This window comes from Mus caroli, chromosome 16, assembly GCF_900094665.2.
Source record: "Mus caroli chromosome 16, CAROLI_EIJ_v1.1, whole genome shotgun sequence".
Lineage (NCBI taxonomy): Eukaryota > Metazoa > Chordata > Mammalia > Rodentia > Muridae > Mus > Mus caroli.
In genome coordinates, this window is record NC_034585.1 from 23146402 (window position 1) to 23169804 (window position 23403).

Consider the following 23403-nt stretch of genomic DNA (forward strand, 5'->3'; position numbering starts at 1 on the left):
ATGCTAGACATAATGATACAATCTGTGCGGATTCTGAAAACAGACTTGTTTATAAAGTTTTCAACACGACAGTTAGTCATATGTGACAATGGGATTTTAGTGGGCAATGTGTCCTGGTGGATAGGTACACCTCAGAGTCCCCCAGGAAGCAACACTTTCTGGTACTGAGCCTTTTGAAGTGGCTCACTAGTGCTTCAAAGCAAAGTTCCTGGTACAGGGAGCACATCTGATGTGCTTTTATTACCCTTCAAGACAAAAAACTTCACTCACAAGCCAAATGTCTGGAAGGAAAAATCTGTACCCTGTACTCAGGCCTGCGGCCTGGAAGTTCAGAGAGGGCTGGGAGTGCTCTGTGAGGAAACCAGAGCATGTCTGAACAGAGTGCTTTCAGACTGAGGCTCCAAGCCAGGGCAGCCGCCATCTTGGGAGGAGTCACCCTTTAAGGATTTCTACAGGCGTATGTAGAAGTGGGTGAGGCCTAAGGTCAAATAACTCTGGGTCACTCCCCTGCCTCCTAATTATCCCAGTAGCTTAAAACTGTCAGAACTACAACACATCCAGTCTGTGCTTCTCTGGGAACTGACTTCAGTCAGATTTTACCTTCCTCAGGTTTCTTTTTCTCTTATATAGAGTACTAACCTGCTGTACCTGACTGTTAGGAAAAACACAGTAGTCCATTTTAAAGGAAGCAAGAAAGAAGAATATTGTCCCAGGAATCTACACTCTCTAGTCAAAGGAACCTTGCATGGTAGCTCTTGATACAGAGCTGAAGAGTAAATTATTTTAAGACTGCTCAGAAGCAAAGTGTATAAAAAAGATGTGATGTCGTGGATGTTGAATACATAGAGGGGGGTGGGAAATACAGTTGTTATTTAATTACCAACATTAACTTCAAAGAAATATAACTAATTCATCTTCATATTATCTCACAAGAAAAACATACCCTGAAACTCTGAGCTTTAAAAATAGGATGGGAAAGCAGGGGTGTGCTTAGTAGATGTTGCTAAATAACACTGGAGATGATGAGAAACCAAAACATTGTCCCGGTGACCAGAAGCCTTGAAGTCAGTTTCTGAGCCTCGGGCACTCTGTGATTTCTTCAAAATCTAAGGAATACTGTTGCCTAAGACCTTCAAAGGCACTTGCGAATGTGAACAGACCAAAAAACAGGCAGAGAGAAGAAACAGTGCGATTGGACACAAGTTGTGTAATATTTGACCATTTGGTTTTAAAGAAGGGAAGTTGGCTCCATTAACTCCTGTTGAAGATAATTTTCTCCTAGTGTTTCCTAAGGACTCTGAAACCCTGTTATCTGTATATTACCGGGAAGGATGTCTTTTAACACCGCACACACGGCCCTGACCCTCTGAGCTTACGAGAGGCTTTCAGCTTTTCAGACATCATGCTTCATGGCTAGAATGTCTTCCTGACTCTGCTGTGAAAGGGCAAGGGGTTGTGTGAGTAGACTGTCCCGAAGGTGTGTGGGGCAGAAAGATCCCTGGGTTCCTAGGCAGAGGAAACACTGCAGGTGAGGCCGTGGGCTCTGGCTGTGTGAGGGCCTCTCTGAGCCACTTCTGACTGCAGCTTCTCCTCTCCTCTTGGATAGGAAGCACGCTCCCTCAGGGCGCCACTCCACCCACTTAAATAATAACTCTCTTGCCAGGGAATGAAATAAAACTTCCTCCTTACCTGGTATTTATTTGGATTTTCACAGCACTCATTAAAGTCTTTTTCCTAAGGCAATCTGCAGTACAGATCCTATTTCACCCTAACCCCTAACAACAACTTCAATATGAACTCTCAAAGGCTCAGTGTTTTAGACTTCCAGGAGCTGGCCCATTGACGCCTAGGACTTCACACATGGGGACTTGGTGCAGGGAGAGTTCGGGGCCCCATCTGCTAGAATTAATCAGGACAGGGCATTCAACAACCAGTTCAGCTGTCACCTCTGTAACCTGTTCACCATCCCGACCTCCTCCTTCTCTGAATTCATCTGGCCATTCCTTCCTACATCTGGCATAACTCATGCATTACACTATTTATTTTATGTTGCCAATTCATTGACCTCGGTTTTCCTTCACTTTATTCTGAGTCCCTCCATTCATTCTCAGTATACTCATGGCCTTTACGTAGCCACTCAAGACTATCTGAGAAACAAACTCAGTAATGATCAAAAGCTTTGTTCAATCTTCTTCCCCAAGACTGCCTCTTTCCTCCTATCTACAAAATAAAGATCGTATTAAACATCCCTCATAATTATGTACTTATATATGAATGCCAAGTGCTTCAAGACCATAAAATGAGTTATAAATGCCAACTGTGATTATAAGTCTTTGAAACAATGGGATATATGGTTAGTGAGTGGAAAAAGATGAGACACGGCCATTAATTCTTGCCCGGTCCCTGCTTCTACCCCACCCACCACCAGATGTAACTCAAGGGTGAAAACATGAATCTGGAAAGGGGAAGGCTTTAACTAAGGTCTATAGGACTCCTGAGACTTATGTCAGGGACCTGCCTTCATAGGGGAAGGCATTCAAGTCAGAGAAGAAGAGCCTAAGGAAGGGTTTCCATATATAAATAAGACTAATATCCAGTTTGAGGTTGAAGTGGAAACCCTGATGGAAAAGGGTCATTCTTATTTACCTAGGACAGAGGGGGTGGTGAGCAAGTGACAGGGGAAATGAGCAGACATAGCTCCCAACCTTTCTCCTGGATGCTCTTTTATTGTCCTATGGAGGAAAGAGAAGCAGGCCATTTTCCTCTCCTGATTTCTGCCTCCTTCAGATACACAGCTACCCTGGCCAGAAAAAGGTATGTTTTACAGTGAATGAGCAGCCAATCACATCCCCCCTCCCTAGCCTCATTTCAGGAACGTGGAGAGGAGCGGGAATATAATCTTCAGCTATTGCATTATGGCTTCTTAATAAGATTTCTGAAGCCAGAGATGATTCACTAATTCAAGCACTTCCCATGGCCTCTGGCATCCATTGTACAGAAGACCAAGATCAAGCATTCACATGGCCTCTGCCATCCATTGTATAGCAGACCAGGATCAAGCATTCACATGGCCTCTGCCATCCATTGTATAGCAGACCAGGATCAAGCATTCACATGGCCTCTGCCATCCATTGTACTGAAGAACAGGATCAATGATCAGATTGTTCCAAGTTTGTCATTGTTGGCTCTCAGAGGTCAGGACAGTAGTGGGCACAGCAAGCATTGTGTTCTGTAGGGAGGAGGAGGAGGAGGAGGAGGAGGAGGAGGAGGAGGCAACAGAGACTTTGACAGTCTGACAAAGCCACTGTTCCAGCCCAGCAGTGAGCTCAAAGGTGGTTGACATGACTTGTCTCTATGCATCCAAAGCTATTAACCAGGTAAAAACAAACCAGACCCTGTGTCTCCAATTGAAAACATCAAATTGTCAGGGAGCAGAAGATTTGTGGGTGGGCTGCTGGGACCATGTGGGAGGGTAACGTCATTCCACAGGCTTCTTGGTGATAGGTGGGAGAAACCCAGGGTCTTGTAGTTTGGAATTTTTGCCAAATGGCTCCTCTTTTCCCCCAAGAGTTCAGTGTGTGGGATCTGTCTCCCTTTCCCCACTTTCCAGCTTCAACAATCTCAGCTTCCTCCGGATACTTAATGCTTTGGCATGAGGAGCTGCTGAGGTGGCCCCATTACTCCTTCCTTGACGTCATTGAGGGAGTTGTTCCCTGTGGCTGTCTTCTGTGAAATAATTCAGCATTTGTACTTCAATTAAAATTCATAGGTATAAATTATTAAATGGAACTGACTCATTCCGTGGCTCCTCTTCAGCTGAGTACATGCCAAAGAAATGTTACTTATGTGTGAATGATGAAAAGCCAGGAAAACGGAGAGGTCCTTGTCAGCTGAGAGGCAGGCTATACAGAAAGGTACTTCACATCCCAGGTCACACTGTCCTAGGTCAGTCCACGCTAAGTTTAAGTCAAAGACAATCTCTACCTTTGAGGGGCAGCAAAAAGACACCATCCATGATTCCCTCATGATCTCTATACCTGTCATGGGGGTTGCTGGGCACTAGGTATGTCTCATGAAGGAACTGGAAGCAAGTTGAATTAGGGACTTGTGTCCGATGTATCTCATGGAACAGAAGGAGATGCATGCTGTCCCACAGCTGTTAGTTGGAAAAGAAAAGGAGTTTATGTGATTCTAGAAAATCAAACCTTTCCTGTTAGCAAATTAGTTAGGCCTGGGCAGATGGCGTAGAGAGCAACAGTTCTCAGAGTGTTTTGCTTTTCTCTGGTAAGATCTTGCTTCTTCCTCTGGCTCCATGCTCTTAAGTCAAGGAAAATGTCTACAGGCAGTCATTACAGTGTTCATGGCTCTCTTTGTCTTCCACTGTTAAATGGGCATTGTTAAATGGGCTTAGAACATGTATGCATTCCCCAGGAATGAGCATGTTTAGTGTTATATCTGTTCAATACAGTATTATGATGATGAAAACCAGCCTTTGAAATATAGAACTTTGAAAAAGGAAGGGACAAATGGTCCTTAAGTGATTAAAAAAAAAAGTAGGACTTTGTTATTTACTCTGCTGTGAGCATAGGGTCCATGTGTGTAAACAAGGGAAAAGGTGGCCCTGGTGGAAGGATCTAGACCTGCAGTGGCATGGATGAGAGAGGCAAGTTCCATCTTTGGCCAAAGAGATAAACGTACGAATTCTCTAGGTAGAGGGAGCCCTGCATCTAGATTTCAGCCTCACAGGCAAGGCATTCTTGTATCCCATATTCCAACAGCTCTGGCTTCAGTTCTACTCCTGTCTGCTCTAACTCGGTCATCACAGCATCATGTCGGAGCCTCAGTTTTTGCCCAAAGTTAAAGAGGGAACTGGATTGTAATTTCTTTGGCTTTCTTCAGCCCTTATAACTACAAATATTCGAATGGGATTTTCCACTTATTTGCAAACAGGACTATTTAACATATAGACTCTAATTTCTGAGTTTGGCTTTCCTAAGTCATCTGATGGCACTCCCTAAATATTTGAATGAAATTATGCATGGTTTGATGTGGAGCAGATTAAAAAAAAATGAATGCTTTAGTAGATCTTCGATGTTCCAGGTGTAAAGCAGCATGGCCAACCAGCAGAACGGGAACAACCACTCCCTGCTGTCAGCGTGACACACGATGGGATCGCACACAACAGTGGCGGCATCTACTGAGGCGCTTACCCACTTTCTACAGGCTGGATGGCACATTCTGTGCTGAAGCTGCTGCCTCTCCCAGGGCACGAGCGCACCCAGGAAACAAGAACTGTGCAGAGCCAAGGTCTGATTTCTTTGTTGATGTCTTGTAACCAGAAAACAGAAATTAGATCCTTGCCCAGATCTGTCTATCATGGAGTTTTTGTGCCAGCAAGTGCTTTGCAGAGGAGAACAAACAAATTAACTGCTCCACATATCACGAACTGTCAACCGTAAAGTCGGGGTAAAAGTTTCACAGCCATATACACCTGTAGTGACGTCACTTGCCACTCTCAGATGTTAGCAGAAAAATAAATTTGCTTGTATTTTTTAATATTTCTAATATTAGTCTTGCTGTTGGTTTGTGTTCAGTTTGAATCTTGAGGAAGGCATAGGGTTTTGGAAACAATTATAATGAATGACACCATTTTCAGAAGACGAACTGGAGTCCAGAAAGAGGAAGGGAGTTAGTTGCTTTAGGTCACCCGGGAATTGAGAGCTTTGCCCAGTCTTCTATGGCAGAGATGCATCCAGAATTCTGGTTTGGCAGTAGTAGGCCAACAACACACAGCACTGTAGTTGAATTTCTCCGTTCCATCGAGCAAAGTCTTCTAAGCCCTATCCAGATCACAAGTGGCAGAAAGTGAACCTCCCCTTTACTGGAGCACATTGCAACAGTGGGTGTGGTCTGAGAGCAGAGCCTTTGCAGTGAACCCCGAAGTCTTTGAGTTCTCTGAATTAACACTCCAGCTTGCTAGCCAGTCTTGTTCCCTCCAAAGCAAGTTACCCACTTTCTTGCAGACCACTGTCTGCTGGCAGAGTTGTCATGGTCCATTGTTCCTGGGTTGTCCCAGATAGTTACAAAAGCATCATTGGAAGATAAAATAGGGTGTGCATCAGAAGACAAGTGCTGTAACAAGGATCCCTTTATTAAACACTTCACACACAGCATGCCTCTGTGAGCTGACAGCAGCAGGAAGAGGAGGCTGTCCAACAGAAGCCATTGAGGTGCAGCCTGTGAGAAACAGCTCTGAATTTATACCAGCAGGAGCCCCTCTCCAGAAGCAATAGTGCCTAGGGCAGGGCAATTAAAGGCATTCATTCTTCCATCACCACTGGGGTGAACTTACACTGCTGGAACCTCTGTGTGCCTGTTTAGGTGTCCCCCTTTACAGAGCACTGTGGAGGGGAATCAGAACTTCATTTGAAAACACCAGTCCTAACATTCTACCCAAGGGGACCCCGTGCCATAGTCCTTATTCCAGTGGTGGCTTCCTCAAGCCTGAAAGATGCTGTTCTCTGTGATTCTTGGGGCTAGGCAGAATGTGTCCTGGAAGCTCCTAGACACGAGGCAAGCTTGCTGTGAAGAGTCTGAACTCTCAGCCAACAGTGCCATGAAAGGTGATGGGGGAAAGGCAGCAAACCATAGAAGCCTGAGACCAATTCACATCCTATCTTTAGACTCGGGCACACTCTAGCTGTAGGGTGCTAAGTGCAGGCTGATCATGTTGAGATTCTGAATATGCAGCAAAGTAACTGTGTATGTGTATGTGTGTGTGTGTGTGTGTGTGTGTGTGTGTGTGTGCGCGCGCGCGCGCAATGTAGTGTTTGTGTATCTGGGTGGTATGTGTTTGGGTATGCTTATGTTTGTCTTATGTATGTGTGGCATATTTGGGAGTTTGTGCCATGTGTAAGTGGCCTGTGTGCACTTCGGTAGTGTATTTCTGTTGTATGTTTACTGGTGTGACATGGAGAGTGTGGGTATTGTGACTCAGTGTGGTGTGTACTCGAGGGTGTGACTGGGCTCTGAATGATGAACTGAAGCAAATCAATTAAGACCAGAAGAAAGCAAATCAAGCAAAGTTGGGAACAGGGAAATCTAACGACTCTTAATATCCTGTTAATTTATACTACAGCTCTGTACAAAAATAAAAAGGTTCTCATAAGATTATCTATTTAAATAAATATTCAATAGAGCACTCTCTTTTCTATAGCTCATCTTTGGGGTTAATATTCATTCCATGCTTCCCGCTCTGTTCTTGATCCAAGATGGCAATCACTTCATCTGCCTGTATCCGCTCCTGCAAAAAGACAATTGACACATTTCTGGTACAAGCGTAATAACCAGCCCGGGCAGCAGATGCTTCCCAACATTTCCAGCCAACCATCTGTGCACAGATTGGTGCAACACCCAGACAGGGATAAGCCTACTTCAGCCAAACCGGTACGCTCTTCACACATCCCCATATTCTAAGCAATTACCTTCCGAGATGGCTCTTACAGAAGATGTTTCATCTATTCATTGGCTTCCTACCCTTTCTGTCTCTCAGGCCTCATCATCTCTTACTTAGCTCAGTGTCTCTCAGAAAAGATTACTCATCTTTTGCCAGGAAAGTCTGCTCCTGGTCTCCCACACTTGATAAGGTTTTTGGCCCTGTCTTTCTGTGTCCTGTGTCTGTCCCTGTCTTTTTAATGGAGAATGAAGGACAGAGTTTCTCAGACATGGTACTACTGACACTTGAAGGAACAGAGAGAGAGAGAGAGAGAGAGAGAGAGAGAGAGAGAGAGAGAGAAACTTTCCTGTATACTGCTAATGTTAACATCCCTGGTCTAGAAGATGTCTCCACATTGTGGGAATTAAAACTGGGTCTGGACATTGTGAAAGGTCCTCTAAATAGCTAAGTGCTACATCTTAAGAGTAACTCATTCAGATTCTTCTCACGGGGTATTCTAGAAGGTTCCAAACAAGTTTCCCTCCTTGTTCAGGCTTCTGGTGGACAATCTCCCTTAAGTCTAACTGCAACACTATTCCACATGGCACTCACCATTCTTCAGTTGGCTCCTGGTTCTGTCTTCTTGGTGAGCTTTCAGATTTTTAATATTGTTTTTTCTTCCTCAGTTATATTGTGTGCTGCCCCTCTGTTGCTCACCTTCTACTAAAACTTTTGGTTACCTCAAAGTCTCTGAGTATTCATTCGCAAAATAGCTTCCCAGCCCTGGTTTGAAATACACCCTTTCCCCCTGAAGACTCCCAGTATAGTCTGTGTTTTCTTTAACCCCTGTACCAGTGCAGCATAGAGACAGCAGGTCTTCTTAAACTTCCAAGGCAACCTCCCCTTGAAGTTAAACCCTTGTTAGCTGTGGTACTCCTCTAATCTAAGTCCACATGTTGGCTAATGTCATCTTTTCTGTATAGTCATCCCCTGCTACTAGGGGAGCTTACAAGGGTGTGAGGAGCGGAGAATGGCCACAGTGGCTTCTTAGCAGCTAGACAAAAAGTCCACCAGCCTAATATGAACTGTGAAACACTGCCCCTGGCTCCTTCTCACCCTTATATCCAACACTCTCCTTTTAGAAAACATGCCGTTCTGGCTACTTTGGCCTTCTTTCTGTGGGCTGCGTTTTCAGGTTTTTTGTTTTCTTGGTGCTGGGGATTGGGTCCAGAAGCTAGCACATGCAAGGCGTGTGCTGCAATCCTGAGCTGCCTCCCCGTCCAGTTTTGTTTCTCAAGTACACTACCCCAAACCTCTGTTCTTCTGCAAGCCAACTTCAGCCCGGACTCCCTCTCTTCCAGTGTTCCTTGTAGTTGGCTCACATATCATGCATTTGTAAATGGTTTGTCTAATATCTACTGTTAATTCAGTTATGTTATTCTATTTTTATATAGAATATATATAAATATAGCAATAGAGGCATTGCCGTTGTAATAAATCTGATTATTTACATGCTTTTGCTTATTTGCAGTCCCTTTTTCTTCTTTTAGGTTATAAAAAGGAGAGAGAAGGATCTCATTGTCTTGGTCACTGAAATATTCCCAGTGCCCATAAAACCCACTACCTCTTGTCAAGGGCTCTATTATATAAAAAAAGAAGTATTTATGGGAATGAAGGCCTAAAGTGCATCTCCCCAGCGATGCTCAGCTTATAAATCTTATTGCCAACATTTAATTCCCAAATTAAACCTTCCCTAACTGATTCTTTATGTCCCTAAGTGATCATTTACTGCAGACAATTCTTACAAAACGTCCCTAGTTGTTTAATAATGTGGGTCCCTGATATCATCTCTCTGGCTTGACATTAAGTTCCATGAAAGCAGGAATTTTGTCCTGTCCAGTTTCTGTTCCCCTTTGTCAGGTCCTAGTACCGTTTTCAGCATATTAAGTTATAAGAATAACTGTGTTCTGACTTGAAAAGAAAGCTCTTGCCAGGTAGGAGCTGGGAGTTAACAACGATACAGGCAAAGATACTAAATAATGGAGAACTGCATCGTTACATCTGAAAGCATGGGGCTCAGCAAGCTGACACACATGCAAAGCTTTCACATTTGATGACCACAAGAAACTCTCAGTACACGTTTCTCTTAAGAAGGAAGAAACCTATATAACCAGCAAACCCAGACACTATTGCATATGCCAGAAAGATTTTGCCGACATGACCCTGATATAGCTATCTCTTGTGAGGCTATTCCAGTGCCTGGCAAATACAGAAGTGGATGCTCACAGTCATATATTGGGTGGAACACAGGGCCCCTAATGAAGGATCTAGAGAAAATACCCAAGTAGCTGAAGGGGTCTGTAACCCTATAAGAGGATCAACAATATAAACTAACCGGTACCCCCCAGAGCTGTGTCTCTAGCTGCATATGTAGCAGAGGATGGCCTAGTCGGCCATAAATGGGAGGAGAGGCCCTTGGTCTTGCAAAGATCATATGCCCTAGTACAGAGGAATGTCAGGGCCAGGAAGCGGGAGTGTGTGGGTAGGGGAGCAGGGTGGTGGAGGGTATAGGGGACTTTGAGGATAGCATTTGAAATGTAAATGAAGGAAATATCTAAGAAAAAGAAAAAGAAAAAAAAAGAGGGAAGAAACCCAAGTGCTGGGACAGATGTCTACAGACCACCTAATATCTTATTATGTATGTATGTGACTGAATACTCCTTGAAGATTCTCTCTCTCTCTCTCTCTCTCTCTCTCTCTCCCCTTTTCTTTCTTTCTTTCTTTCTTCCTTCCTTTCTTTCTTTCTTTCTCTCTCTCTTTCTTTCTTTTGATCTCTCTCTCACACACACATATATACACATATATACATACATATATATTCACACACACACACACACACACATGATTTTTTTTTTTTTTTTTTGAGACAGAGTTTTCTCTTGGTTGCCCTGGCTGTACTGCAACTCACTCTGTAGACAAAGCTGGCCTGGGACTCAGAAATCCGCCTGCTTCTGCTCCTCAGTGCTGGGAGTAAAGACATGCACAACCATGCACATACAGTAACTTATATAAAGAACCTGCTACTATTCTTAGACAGGTTTTCTGAGTTCAGAAATCCTATCTAAGTTGGTGTTTAAACCAGGGATTCACAAACGTTGTTACATTATAGAAGCACCTGGGAAGATTTAAACTCCTGGTACTCAGAAAGCTCTGGACATAGTTAGATACTCACATCTGAAGGTGGGAATCAGGCATTAGTGTTTTAGGGATCAGACTCTCATGTGATTCCTGGAAGTTTTTCCAGAGGAGAAAGTTTTCAATTAGTAATTCTACGAGGTGCTTGTCAATTCCTACTCTGACCACTAGATGGCACTAAAGCCTGTACACTGGAGAAGTTTCTTAGTACTTTTCCATGTAGCATAAACACTGGTGTTGAAGCGTCTTGAGTAGGAAGGAGCCGTGAACAAGTTATGTATTAATTATTTTAATAAAATGCTGCAATTTATTGTGATGGAGTGGTGGATATAAAATTAATACTAGAGTAGGGTGCCGATTTTTCTGTCTAGACCTTTACATAGGGCAATGGTGCTGGGGGAAAGAGAAACTACAGGGGAAGGAGGATGCTGCACATCCTGCAAAGTTATCTGGGCTCTGCTAGGTTCTGGCCATTGGTGCCTTTTTTGTCTTTCTTTGTGCCTGAGCTAGTGCAAGCTGTTCTTACAGCCCCGACATAAGATGCTACTGAGGTGCGCACCTTTCCTGGCTGCCGACTTCCCCTGTACTTTTCTTCTGTTCATCCTCTGTTCAGTTCTGACCTAAAGCCCTACCTAGACTTGAAGAAAGTGTTTTGAGGGTGTAGACAAAAAAAAAATTTGTTTTCAAACTCCTGCTGCTGTTGCTGAAACTGGATTTAGATTAGTTTAGAAATTTAAAGGGAAAAATATGCACATCATTTTAAGGCTAGAATCTCAGGGTCTGGGAGATGACCTTGGTTACGATGCATAGGGTCCTTTCAGAGGCCTTGTTTTCAGTTCCCAACTGCCATGTCTGGTGGCTTACTCCAACTCCAGGGGGATAGGTGTCCTCATCAGAACTCCACTTACACTCACAGATGTGCACACACAAACATAACTTTAAAAAAAGCACGTTTAGCTCTATTTAGTGCATCCCTTTAATTCCAGCACTCAGGGGGCAGAGGCAGGAGGATCCCTGTGAGTTCAAAAGTAGCCTTGTCTACATTGTGAGTTTCAGTACAACCAGTTCAACCTAGAGAGATGTTACAATAACAAGATACAAACCTTTGAAGGTGTAAAACACTTTATCCACTTTCAGCTCTTCAGTAGACTCTGAAGTCATCAGTAGACTTCTGTGTCAGCTTCAGGTCTACCCTTAGTGACCATCACACTCAGTCTCTTGAGCTATGGTGACGCTCTGATGGATATTTGTAAGCTGATGATATCCCTGAGTCAAGAGAAGGACTTGGAAGGTACTCCCTAAGGAAGCGGACTGCTTTCTCCCTGGAGTTTCTATTCTGCCTGCTGGTCTGAACTGCAGGGCTCTTGACAGATTGAAACAGTGAGTGTCCCGGACACTTCAAATATAATATTATTTTAAAATTCAACTTAATAGTGTATCAAACAATAATGGTCGTCCAGGTCTCTTTCTTCTTTCCCACGCATGCTGCATGAGCTAGTGAGAGTTGTTTGGATGCGTTTTTAACTTTACTCATGACCAGGAGAAAGTCCCTGTCTGTCTGTCAGTGGTCCACCGGTACCGTGGTACAATGGTGCCAGTGAGTTCAATAGTCAACATTTGCTGTGACAACGAAGATGCGCTAATGGATCTATTTCTGCACATGTCTTCACAGTTAGAATTCAACTGGGTACAAAACTTCTTTCCCAGCCCCTCCGCTTTCCCCAAATCTTACTGCAAAAGCCACTACAGACTTAGGGATGATGCAAAGGACTTTACAGAGTAGTCAATCCAGAGAGCCTGGTGTGGACTCACCAGTTCTCGGTAAAGAGGGTCCAGTGTAAACCATAGTGCCACAGCACAGCGCTGGCCTCTGGTGACCGCCTTCACCCCATGAGGGTTCTCCCCGCCAGACGAGAAGCTGATCATTCGGCCACACTTTGGTTTTATAGAGGCCTGAGAACAAAATGACAATTAGACTTCCAGTTCCTGTACCACGTGACCTTCTATCATTCCTTCAGTGTGATTCCTCTCCTCAGCTAAAATTTGAAGCAAGGAGCAATGGGGGTCTTCTTAATGGAATACTGAAAACAAAAATCGATTCTCATTTTTTTTACCTGTAAAATATAAAGTTTCAAAATAGCATTTCCCTTATATAATAAGAACACTTAGGTGACCTGGGTGGCAGGTCCCATATACATAGGAATCAAGTGGCATGTGCTCTGGTGACAGCCTGCCCTCTCAAGCACACAAACCGTCCACTTTACTGCACTACATCAGCTCTTCCTTCTATCAATCCATTGATGTTTAATGTGAGTGTGCATCCTGGTCCCTGTAAACCTGGAAGGGAACTAGGACATGAGGGGTACCTGAGAAGTTTTACTAGTGGCCCCAGTCGCAGTTACATGGTTGCACACCCTTGGCAGTTTTCCAGCCAAACACCTATGGTTTATGTAGTTGTCACCGTACGAAGCTTTGAATTCACTTCCTTTATGCTTGTCCATGGGTCAGACAGGTATCACGTGGTTGCCTCCAGTGGTGAGAATACACCACCCCTCGAGCTGACCCACTCACGGTTCCAGAGGTCTGAAATGACTGAAACAACAATTCAAAGCTTGCCCGCTGCTCAGCTGTCTGCTGACTATCAGCAGAGCAGTCAGTGCAGTCAGGGAACTGCTGAGGGCACCGCACTGAGAATCTTAAGTCTGAGCAAGCGTACGCCTCTGAGTATTGGAGGCTGTGGTCCTATGTCTTAAAAGGTGTGTAATAGGATTATATGTTATTTTGCATCCTTTAGGAGATAATGAGAGCTTACTTATTCCACTGAGGTTATATAAGAGCAGAGAGCACAGCAGCAGCCATTGTGTGTGTGGGAAGACAGGGGCATGCTACAGCTATGGGACTATTTCTTTCTAACCCTCTCAGGAACATATCTGAATTTTTCCTAAAACCCTTCAGTGCAATGTAAGATTAACTCTTGTCCTAGGTCTGAGTGCGAGAAGACAGAAGGAGGCAAAATCAGAATTAAGAATCCCAGTGTGTGAGTGTGAGTGTGTGTGTGTGTGTGTGTGTGTGTGTGTGTGTGTGTGTGTATTTGGTTGTATGTGTGTACGTAATAAACACATGTGCTAGTGTCCATGAAATCCAAAAGAAGGTGTGAGTCCTTAGAATGTGGAGTCTAAAGCAGTTGTCAGCCACCTGATGTAGGTGCCAGGAACAAAACAATCCTTCCATATCCAATGGGGGGGTGAGGGGAGAAAGGACCCTGCCCACTTCTCTTGAGATTGGATTCTGTTTGTTAAGGGAAAGCAGATACATGAGAATTCCTCATTTTTAAGAACTCCTACCTGATAATTTTAATTATCTATAATAGCATTAAAACTCTGCCAAATGAATGAACATGATTGAACTATTGAGCTTTCCCGGTTTTCCACTTTTTTTTTTTTTCTTTTTTTCCATTTACTTTTTGGAGGGAAGTAGATTCTGTGGTTTGTTTGTTTTTTCTTTTGTTAGGTGCCTCAGTTATTAGAACTGTAGAACTGTTCAAGCAGCACATCTCCCACCCTTTCCCGCTTTCACACAAAAGCAGCAGGATGGTATTTATCATACACTCAGCAAAGACAGAGCCAGCCCCTGTACCATCAAGCAGGGGCACTTTCAAATATGGCCACTAGATGGAGTAGAAGCAAAGGAATCCTCAACCAGCAGTCTGATTTTTTCTTTCTAGTGATTTAAAATAGGAGCCTTTTTCTTCTTCAGTTTCCAGGTTTTCAAAGTTTGGAAATAAGATGTTTTGTTCACAAAGCTCCTTCACCAGTGAGAATCCTTTTCAGGGATTTCAGCTCCAGCCCAGATCATCAATCCTGGTTTATATCCTCAGAGTCTGAAGCCTCAAACTACTTACTGACTTACTTTTTAAACAGAGTGACTCAGCATGTCTGTTTGAACATACATTGTTGTGTTCAAATTCAGGAAATATTTAAAATTATACCTGTGTTTCTGGGAACTATCTCAACAGCCCTCAATGGGAATCCTCTTTAAGCCAGTGACACATAGCTTGAGATATCACCCACTTTAAACCACCATAGCATTCCATGAATATTTCGCCAAGGAAGAAAATGGGCAAGCTCAAATTGAATGCACAAAACATAAAGAGAGTCTGCAATTCTCTTCCCTATGCACACGTCTCAGCTGCTTAGATTTTGCAGGAAGAAAGAGACCTCATAATCAATTTATAATTCATAAGTTCTTCTTTTTGTGATTTAGTGCTCTTATAGTGAGTTTGATCTTTGGTGTAATGATCAAAAGAATCTAACTATATTGTCTGTGCGTGCTAAGGATGCTGGTTTTTGAAGGCATTTTTTGACTGTTAATAAAATAGTTGACTGTGACATTTGATTTAAACACTACTGAATATAAATATCCATTTGGAGTTAAAGGGTTCATGGCTTATCCTTAATAGTTCATACCAATCTGCATGCACATGTGTACCCATTTGGAAGTTCATGCTTAGTCTAAGCATGCTGGCTACTGGAAGCCATTGATCTGTCTGTGATGTGGATGCTTTAGTGACTCGGGCTGGAAGTTCCCATCAGGTTACTTGACAGAACCTCTAGGCTTTGATTCCACACCTAACATATTTTAAATGACTGTGATGAAGTTCTTAAAAACCCTGTTTCTCAATTTGCTCATCTTCAAAATGGACTAAAATGGCGACTTATGCTTTAGTATTTTTCTTATGTATAGACCACCAGAACCTGCTTAACTTCTTGAGTTCTTGAGCTCAGAACTATTTGAAATTCAGCAATTGGTAAGATCCTGGAAAGATGGTAAGACTGAATTAAAAATCCTAAACCAATTTTAGGAAGAGGGTTACTTACAGTCACAGTTTTAGCATCCATTTCTGTGAAGATGAATTCCCCTCCTTCAAAGTCGTCATTCATATACAGGAGAGCACTGTAAGGAGGGGGTGGGGCAGTCAGTGACAATACAGACCTCAGCAGCATCATAGTAAAATACGGACGACCAGTGAAGGGAGCAGCCTGAATGGGGAGTTACCTTTGATGTTGGCCCCCAAACCCTTGACATTAAGCTCAGGAATGTCTGGGTTATATTCTGGATGCTTATTGGTTCCGTTTCCATATGGTTTTGGCCTCGTTTCAATGCTCACTTGACATTGTCAACAGTTAATCAAGCTTGATTTCAGATAGCTTCTAAATCCAGCCACATTGCTTATAACCCTCTTCTTCCCAGATATAAAAGGAACCCTGGGGGATGGGCTTTCTTTCCTTAGCTTAGGCAATGAATTCCTTGTGATCTAGCATGGTCATGCAGATAAAGACAGCACACTAAATGTTTTGAATAAAATACAACATAGCAACTGTCATGTTGTGAAATATTAATAGTCACTACATATTAAGATGCATTGTTTCATGCTAGGATATCTTCTCTTTGTGTACTAACATATCTCCTCAAACTATACAACCGTATTCCCTTTTGAGTTTCTATTTTCTTTTACTTTTTCCAACACAATATTTCTTTTTTTTTTTTTTGGAAGATTTATTTATTTATTATTGTAAGTACACTGTAGCTGTCTTCAGACACTCCAGAAGAGGGCGCCAGATCTCGTTACGGGTGGTTGTGAGCCACCATGTGGTTGCTGGGATTTGAACTCTGGACCTTCGGAAGAGCAGTCGGGTGCTCTTACCCACTGAGCCATCTCACCAGCCCCAACACAATATTTCTATTGAATACCTGGGAATTTCACATCATGTACCCTGACCTTCCAGGTCTTCCCATCTCTAACCTTTTGACCTATCCCCTGAAAAAAGAAGAAAAACAAAAAACAATTTAGTGTGTTGACCATATACTACTCATTGGTCAAACTCCCAGTGGCCAGCCCCTTAAAGAAACCTGAGTTCTTTCCCAGTGCTTCTGTTTTCATAATGGAAAAATGTAGACACGGTTCTTGGTGTGAATAATACACATGCATGTGATAATGTGTTATGTATGTTAAGGGACCATGCCTGTGTGCTCTCAGAGTGAGAAACACATGCAAAATGCTCTGCCTTAGTGAAACAAAGTGATTTAGAGAGCAGTTTGTCTAGTAAAAGGAGGGAAAATGTGCATGATGCTTAAGATAAAGAGGAGAAGGCTCCAGGTGATTCCTGGAGGACTCTGTTCCACAGAAATGAACAAGGAAGCAAGCAGAGCATCTTCCCACTTCCCTCTTCCCACCAAGGGTTGAGTAGGGGCATCATTACCTGTAGTCCCGAAAGGTGTAAGCGGGAGGCTCCTTCCAGCATTCATTGGCTTCTGGATCCAGCAGGCAGTTGTCTGCATGAATGGGGTGACTGAGGTCATTTCTTCGATCCTGCTGCCCTGCCAGAATAAGGAACAACAGCAACAACAACAAAATGAGAACAAGCAGGATGGAGAAGGGCAACAGAATCACTGCAATGTGCAACAGTTAAAAGTACAATTTGATGGTCATCTTCAGCTTCTGCTTGTCCCATGCAAAGATGGAGAGACAGAAGGTAGTTGTGTTATATAAAAATAGCCACTGAGGGACTCCTGTGGCTCAACACAACGGAACTTGGGCCAAGCCACACCTGTCTTTTAGCTATGAGAGATGGAATTCGTATACCTGGATAAATCCAGCACATTGTATGGCTTGCATAAGGTCTCCGAGAGGATGCGGAGATGCAAACCAAAGGTTTTGACTCACTCTCCATGGGGGTCAAGTGCTCTGACATAGTTCTTTCCACTCACACTGAGGTAAGGAGAAAACCAAAACTATGACTACAAGCAGGAGTGAGGAGCCCCTGCTCTCAGAACTCTTCATTGAGTTCCTCACTGTCTATATCTCTACTCTACTGGAGTCAGCAACTGTACTTTCCACCTTCCTGAGTCCCTGAAGCCCAAAGGAGAGAAGCATTTTTATTCTATCTTAGCAATTATGAGAAATGGATTTGAAGACAGAACAGGTACAGAATGAGGGTCTTTCAGAATTTTAGGAGACAAAGGGGATAGAAAATGAGTTAGTAAATTTCTGTTGCTTTAGAAAGCTAGAGTTATCATAAATGACCATTTTAGAATGTAATAAGTCCTCTTTATGCATTGTTTTCTTTCCTGTGACATGCTAGGAAGAAGATGACAAGTTCAGGTTCTGGAAACCTACCAGACAGGGCTGTTCTGCAGACCATGTGTGTATAGGAAAAATACAGGGTTGAGTTCAGCATGAAATAGGATTCCACAATTTTCCGAGCCTTCTCGCTGATGTCATAGAACAGTCTTGCACTTTTCAGTGGCACCCGGCCTTCATAACCAAACTGAAACAATAAAAAGCCAGGGATGTTGGAGACCATGGGTTTGGCTGGAGGTTTGAGACAAACGGACTCTAGGTTTCATTAAGAGAATACAGACTAGCCATCTCCGCATCAGTGAACAGGAAGAATAACTTCTACATGCTTGTGGGTTCAGATAGAACAGTGAACCACTGAAACAACTCTTTCTAACCACAATGGGAAAGTACAAAGCTCATTGCTCTCTCTTCCCATCTCCTATAATATACTCTTCCTTCTTCTCTAATACTACTTTCAGAGAAGAGAATTACTGATTTTAGAATGTTTCCATCATTAGCTCATGAGATCCGTGAAGAGAGTGGCTGCATAGTTTTGGGGGAGAAAGAAACTTAGGAAGCATGAAGCTTGGTAAATGGATAACCGAATGAAGGGATCGCCTGAAACAGCAGAGCGGACAGCCAGGGTGAAGCTCAGCGGCAGAGCATCTGCTGAGAATGAATCCTCAGCACCGAAAGCAAAAGACAGAAACCACTGACCAAGTTTCCGTCTCACAGTTGTGCCCTTCTAAATTCTTCTTCTTCAATCTGCCACTCACAAAGGCCTCAGCCATCCCCTATGAACCCAAACTGAAGGGAAACAGAATTTACTTTGAGTGCTTTCAAAACAGTTGCTCCTTCAAACTTCTCATTGGGTGTGTGGGGTGACGTTTTCCCTCGGTATCCATCACCAACCAGCATGATTCCCTGAGGAAAAAACCAATTAAAGACTCTATTAGAGACAAGTAAAGATCCACCTGGGTGCCTTTCTGCTTTGGCTTCCAGAAGCTGAGAATCCAATCCAGCTCTCAGTATCATTTAACTCCATGGTTCAGGTATAACCACTTCTAACCAATGGGGGGAATTTTTCTTTGATCATCAGTCCATTTTCATTAAAAATAAATACTACTTTAAAAAATAGAAATATAATACAAATTATTCATGTACTGGCTGATTGCTGGTTAAAATAAAGGGAAATCTCCAGTGACTCTTAAGCTAGGCAGGGCACATGCTACATGGCTACTCTCCGAAGAACTAAGCCAGTGGGAGTTTCAGATTATTCCAACCCAAAAGCTACAAAAGCACCCCCACAGTTACTGTCTTCCTCCTAAGAGCAATTGCAGCCTGATTCTCTAATGCTGCCATCAAAGCTCAGGATACTCTGGCACAGGGGCTGCCCTCCTCCAGGACACTGTCCTGCAGGCTGAGGACCGAAGGGCAAAGGGTCTTTTCCCTTCTAGGGTCAGGGTAGGCTAGCTTTTAGGGTTCCTCTTCTCTCGTCCTCACACTGGCCACACTGTGCAGCTCCCGACACTGCTCTTGCGACAGGACATTATCGAGAAGAACCCGTTGAGTCCCGTTCAGCTGTTCGGAGTTGTAGACGAAGGTGATGTTCTCGTAGAGCAGAGGGCCACCTGGAGGGACAAAGCAGAGTATCTTTCTGCTACTTCTACCCTCTGAGAGGGAGCACAGAAAACCCAACAGCCAGTCTGCAATGGAGAACACCAGACAGGCAGAGTCCATAGGAACACAGAAGCAAAAGACACATCACATAGTATAAAGCTTGATAAATGTTTAGGTCTCAAACCTGAGGACAATCTGCTAATGGAGGCACCGATTATCATATCAAAGACTGACTGACTGTCTACATCCTGAACTCTGAATTCTCCTGTGCAGGGACTAGGCTAGGTATCTCTTGTCCAAGCTTCCCTTTCTTACATAACCCAGCCATTCTAGCTAGCCTCTCACCCTTTGGGCTGACATTTATCATTCCACTGTCCTGGCCTTTCCACTTCTGGCTCTCTCATGCCTTTTCTCCTCCTCATGTGTCCTATTCACATGGCCTGCCGTGTTCACTCTGGACTCTACCACATGCCTCTGCTGATGCTCTCTCTTATATCTATAATAAAACCCTCAACCCTTTAGGAGTGGTCATTTCCTCTTTTTCTTTCTTTTTATCATTATTCAACAAACACAATATAGATTGGGGGAAAAGTAGACGTTTAGGTACCAGCTTTCGCCACAGGACTATAAGCATTTTATGTGCAATGGTTAAACCGTTGGTTTTTTATTTGATTCTGATCTTAGAAAGCAGAATTCCACAAGCTTCAGCATCTCCTCCAGGTAGATGCTCTTCTCTGTGGACCCTCCTTTGTAGCTCTGATACAGCATCACAACCAACTCCTTGCCTGAAGATTCCTGCTCTCTTAGTATGTGTGCCTCAGATCTGGCACCAAGATTTCTTCTGCATGGGACTCAGACATCAGGGAACACAGCATCCCCTGGTATCCCCAGTACAGTTGACAATGTGCTCTTGTATTCATGCGAGTGTTGCCTGTGGTGTTTTAGAAACGTGAGCCCCACATAGGCTCCTTGGAGCATGAGTTGGGTGTGGGGATGCAGCCTCTGTTAGTGAGAAAGGCAAAGCAGAGACTGAAGCAGACACACTGAACAAAGAAAGCGAACAATTCCTTCCCCCATTATAGTCAGGATTATAAGAACCAGATACATTCCTGAAGGTACCACAGCTCCCTGAGGGAGGCCAGCTATGGAGGGCACAGAGAGTCAAAGGGCACTGCCAGGGGAGTGAAAAGGCATCCACTGAAGGAAGAGGAGACACAGAAATGGATGTTTCCTTGATTGCTATGAGCAGATTAGTCAAACCGGGCAAAACCACTATTTGTTAGTCCTGTTTGGATCTGAGTTCCCGCCACAGTCATGGCCAAGGGAGTTCTGAAAGAAGGAGGTAGAGTTCATCAGCCTTGGGCTATGCGTAGCCATTTGTTATAGCAGTTGCTCCTGGAGGAGCATCAGTGCTGACAAGCTATCTTGAATGGAAGTTTTCTTCCTCGTGTGCAAGCCTGAAGCCATGCCTGTATTATCTATATTTATGTTTCATCTAACTTAGTGCCAAAAGTTATGAAATCAAAATAAAGCAGGAATGTAAAAGAAACTGTGTCCAAATCAGGAATATTAGTGAAAAAGATTGATATTACTTTGATTAAAATAAAATACCAGATTCCACGTGAACATTCTCCTGAAAGATTGAGACTAAGTTATTTGGGTATATTTCATTTCTTGAAGTATATTGCTGTGTAAGGCAGTGTTTTTTTTAATTCCATTCTTTAAATATTGAAACTACTATGAAATCTTTGTGAATATGATGAATTTTACTTTTTATCTGGCTTGGGCTGACCACATTATTTAAAGCCTATCAATTTGATTTATTGTTAATCTTTAATAATTAAATCAAGCTATCAGTGTGAATTGACCTTCAGTTCCCCAATCAAGATACACATCTAGAGTGGGACTCAGCTAAAAGACAGTCCTTCAGATGACCTAATCATTGCTTCCATTAATTTTTAAAATCTAGTATCAAAATTTATAAATGTAGAATTTCTGGGATTCTGAGACTAAATCCATAAAGTCCGAGTTTTCAGGACCACATATTTTATAGAAAAATGGTAAGTAGTTTTCTTTATAACTTGATGTTTCTTAGAATTTGTTGCACCACTCACTTATAAGTGGATATTAGCCATAAGGTACAGGATAACCACACTATGATTTATAGACACAAAGAAGCCAAATAACAAGGAAGGCTGAAGGGAAGAGGCTTGACTCTCATTCAGAAGCAGAGATAAAACTGATGTCAGAGGTGGATGGAAGGAGGAAACTGGGTGGGAGAGGGGGTAAGGAGAAAAATGAAGAGGGGGAATCAGGTATAGGGAAAGAGACGGAGGAGGGAATGGGAATCAGCAGTGAACAGGGGAGGGGACATCTCTAGGGCAAGCCAGAGACCTGGGATATGGAAGGCTCCATGGAATACATGGGGGTGACCGAAGCTAGGGCATCTAGAAGTGGGACATATGGAGCCTGAAGGGGCCTGTAGCTTATAGCCATACATGACTCCCAGTGGAGGGATAAGGACACCAACCCACCCAAAAAACCTTTGACCAAAAATGTATCCTACCTACCAAAAGCGCAAGGACAAAGATGGAGCAGAGACTAAAGGATGACTGGCTCAACTTGAGATCTGTCCCATGGGCAAGAACCAATCCCTGACAGTGATGCTCTGCTATGCTTACAGAACCTAGCATAACTTTCTCCTGAAAGGCTCCACCCAGCAGCTAATGGAAACAGATGTACAGACTCAGAGCTCAGGGAGTCTTGTGGGAGAGTTTGGGGGTAGACTAATGAGCCCAAAGGGGATGGAGGTTCCACAGTAAGACGAAGTGGACCCTTGGGGGTTCCTGGAGCCTGAACTGTCAACCTAGGCTCCCCTTAGTTATAGAACAGATGCGTAGCTTGGTCTTCATCAGTCAATCTATAAAACCTATTTTTATGGAAAATGTCACATGCAGTAAATCTATAGAATTCATCTTTTTGGAAGGTATAGTCACATCTGATCTTTATTTACTGTATTTTGTTCTTTGAGGAGATTTATATAACCTTTTTTTGTTCACATGGGATTGAGTTAATTATCACCTGGAAAGTTTTCACTAAATTGTGCTGTGCTTAAATATGCTTAAATAAACTACTAGAGGGTCAGACTCCCAAAGCTTGAATGAATGCTGGCTACTTAGTTGTGCTGAACTGAACTGCCTTCTTGCCTCTTACTGATTGTTACTCTGCGGGCCTCGATGGTGGCGGACATCCCATACTCTGCTATTGAGTCTCTGCCCCATCTCCCTTCCATGATGGACTGTGAAATGTGATGTGAAACGACAAGCTGAAATAAAGCTGTTTTTCCACAAGTTTCCTTTAGTCTTGGTGTTTTATCACAGCAAGATAAGCCCTAACTGAGATACCAGCAGGATAATTGTAGATTTATGAGAAAACATTTGCCAATATGAAATTGAAATAGAAGAACAGAGTTTTGTGAACTAGATTGCTTTGCAAATTGTCAAGTATTCATTATTTTCTGGTTTGAAGTAATTTACTTGAAGATAATAAGATTATTCTTAAAATACAAATCTTAACATTACAATGCTAAAACATTTAGAAAAAAAGTACCACCCAAGTTCTGTATAAGTGTTTGCTGTTATTATCATTACTATTGGATTAGTTAGCTGTAATTAGAATACTATATTGGATGCTAGTATCAATGTTACTAAGCTTGCCTTGATGGAGTATATTTAGAAGATGGGTTTATAATATTGGCAGTACTCAGTCCTGTGACAAGTAACATTCAAACACCATGTGAAGGCAGGGGCCCCATGAAGTCTTAAAAAACTGAAGACACTGAAAAAAGTAATATTTGAATCCTGCTTTTCCCGAACTCATTTAATTATCAGAGAATGTTTATAATTCTGAACAGAAAGTTATCATACTTAGAAAACAGATGAAAGAGAGGGAGAGAGAGAGAGAGAGAGAGAGAGAGAGAGAGAGAGAGAGAGAGGAAGAGAGAGAGAGAGAGAGAGAGAGAGAGAGAGAGAGA

The 23403-nt window shown here is 43.0% G+C and overlaps 1 protein-coding gene across 1 annotated transcript in view; it reads right to left on the reverse strand.

Moving 5' to 3' along the window:
• Positions 1-232: 232 nt before the first annotated feature.
• The window catches only part of P3h2 (prolyl 3-hydroxylase 2), a 150923-nt gene continuing 127752 nt past the window's right edge, over positions 233-23403 (reverse strand). The window contains exons 9-15 of the mRNA XM_021184956.2: positions 19254-19381; positions 18579-18674; positions 17808-17958; positions 16891-17008; positions 15508-15583; positions 12443-12583; positions 233-7303 (exon numbers count right to left, since the gene is read on the reverse strand). Of these exons, the coding sequence (XP_021040615.1) occupies positions 7211-7303; positions 12443-12583; positions 15508-15583; positions 16891-17008; positions 17808-17958; positions 18579-18674; positions 19254-19381 (803 nt within the window). The 3' untranslated portion in view covers positions 233-7210. The remainder of the gene's footprint in view (positions 7304-12442; positions 12584-15507; positions 15584-16890; positions 17009-17807; positions 17959-18578; positions 18675-19253; positions 19382-23403) is intronic.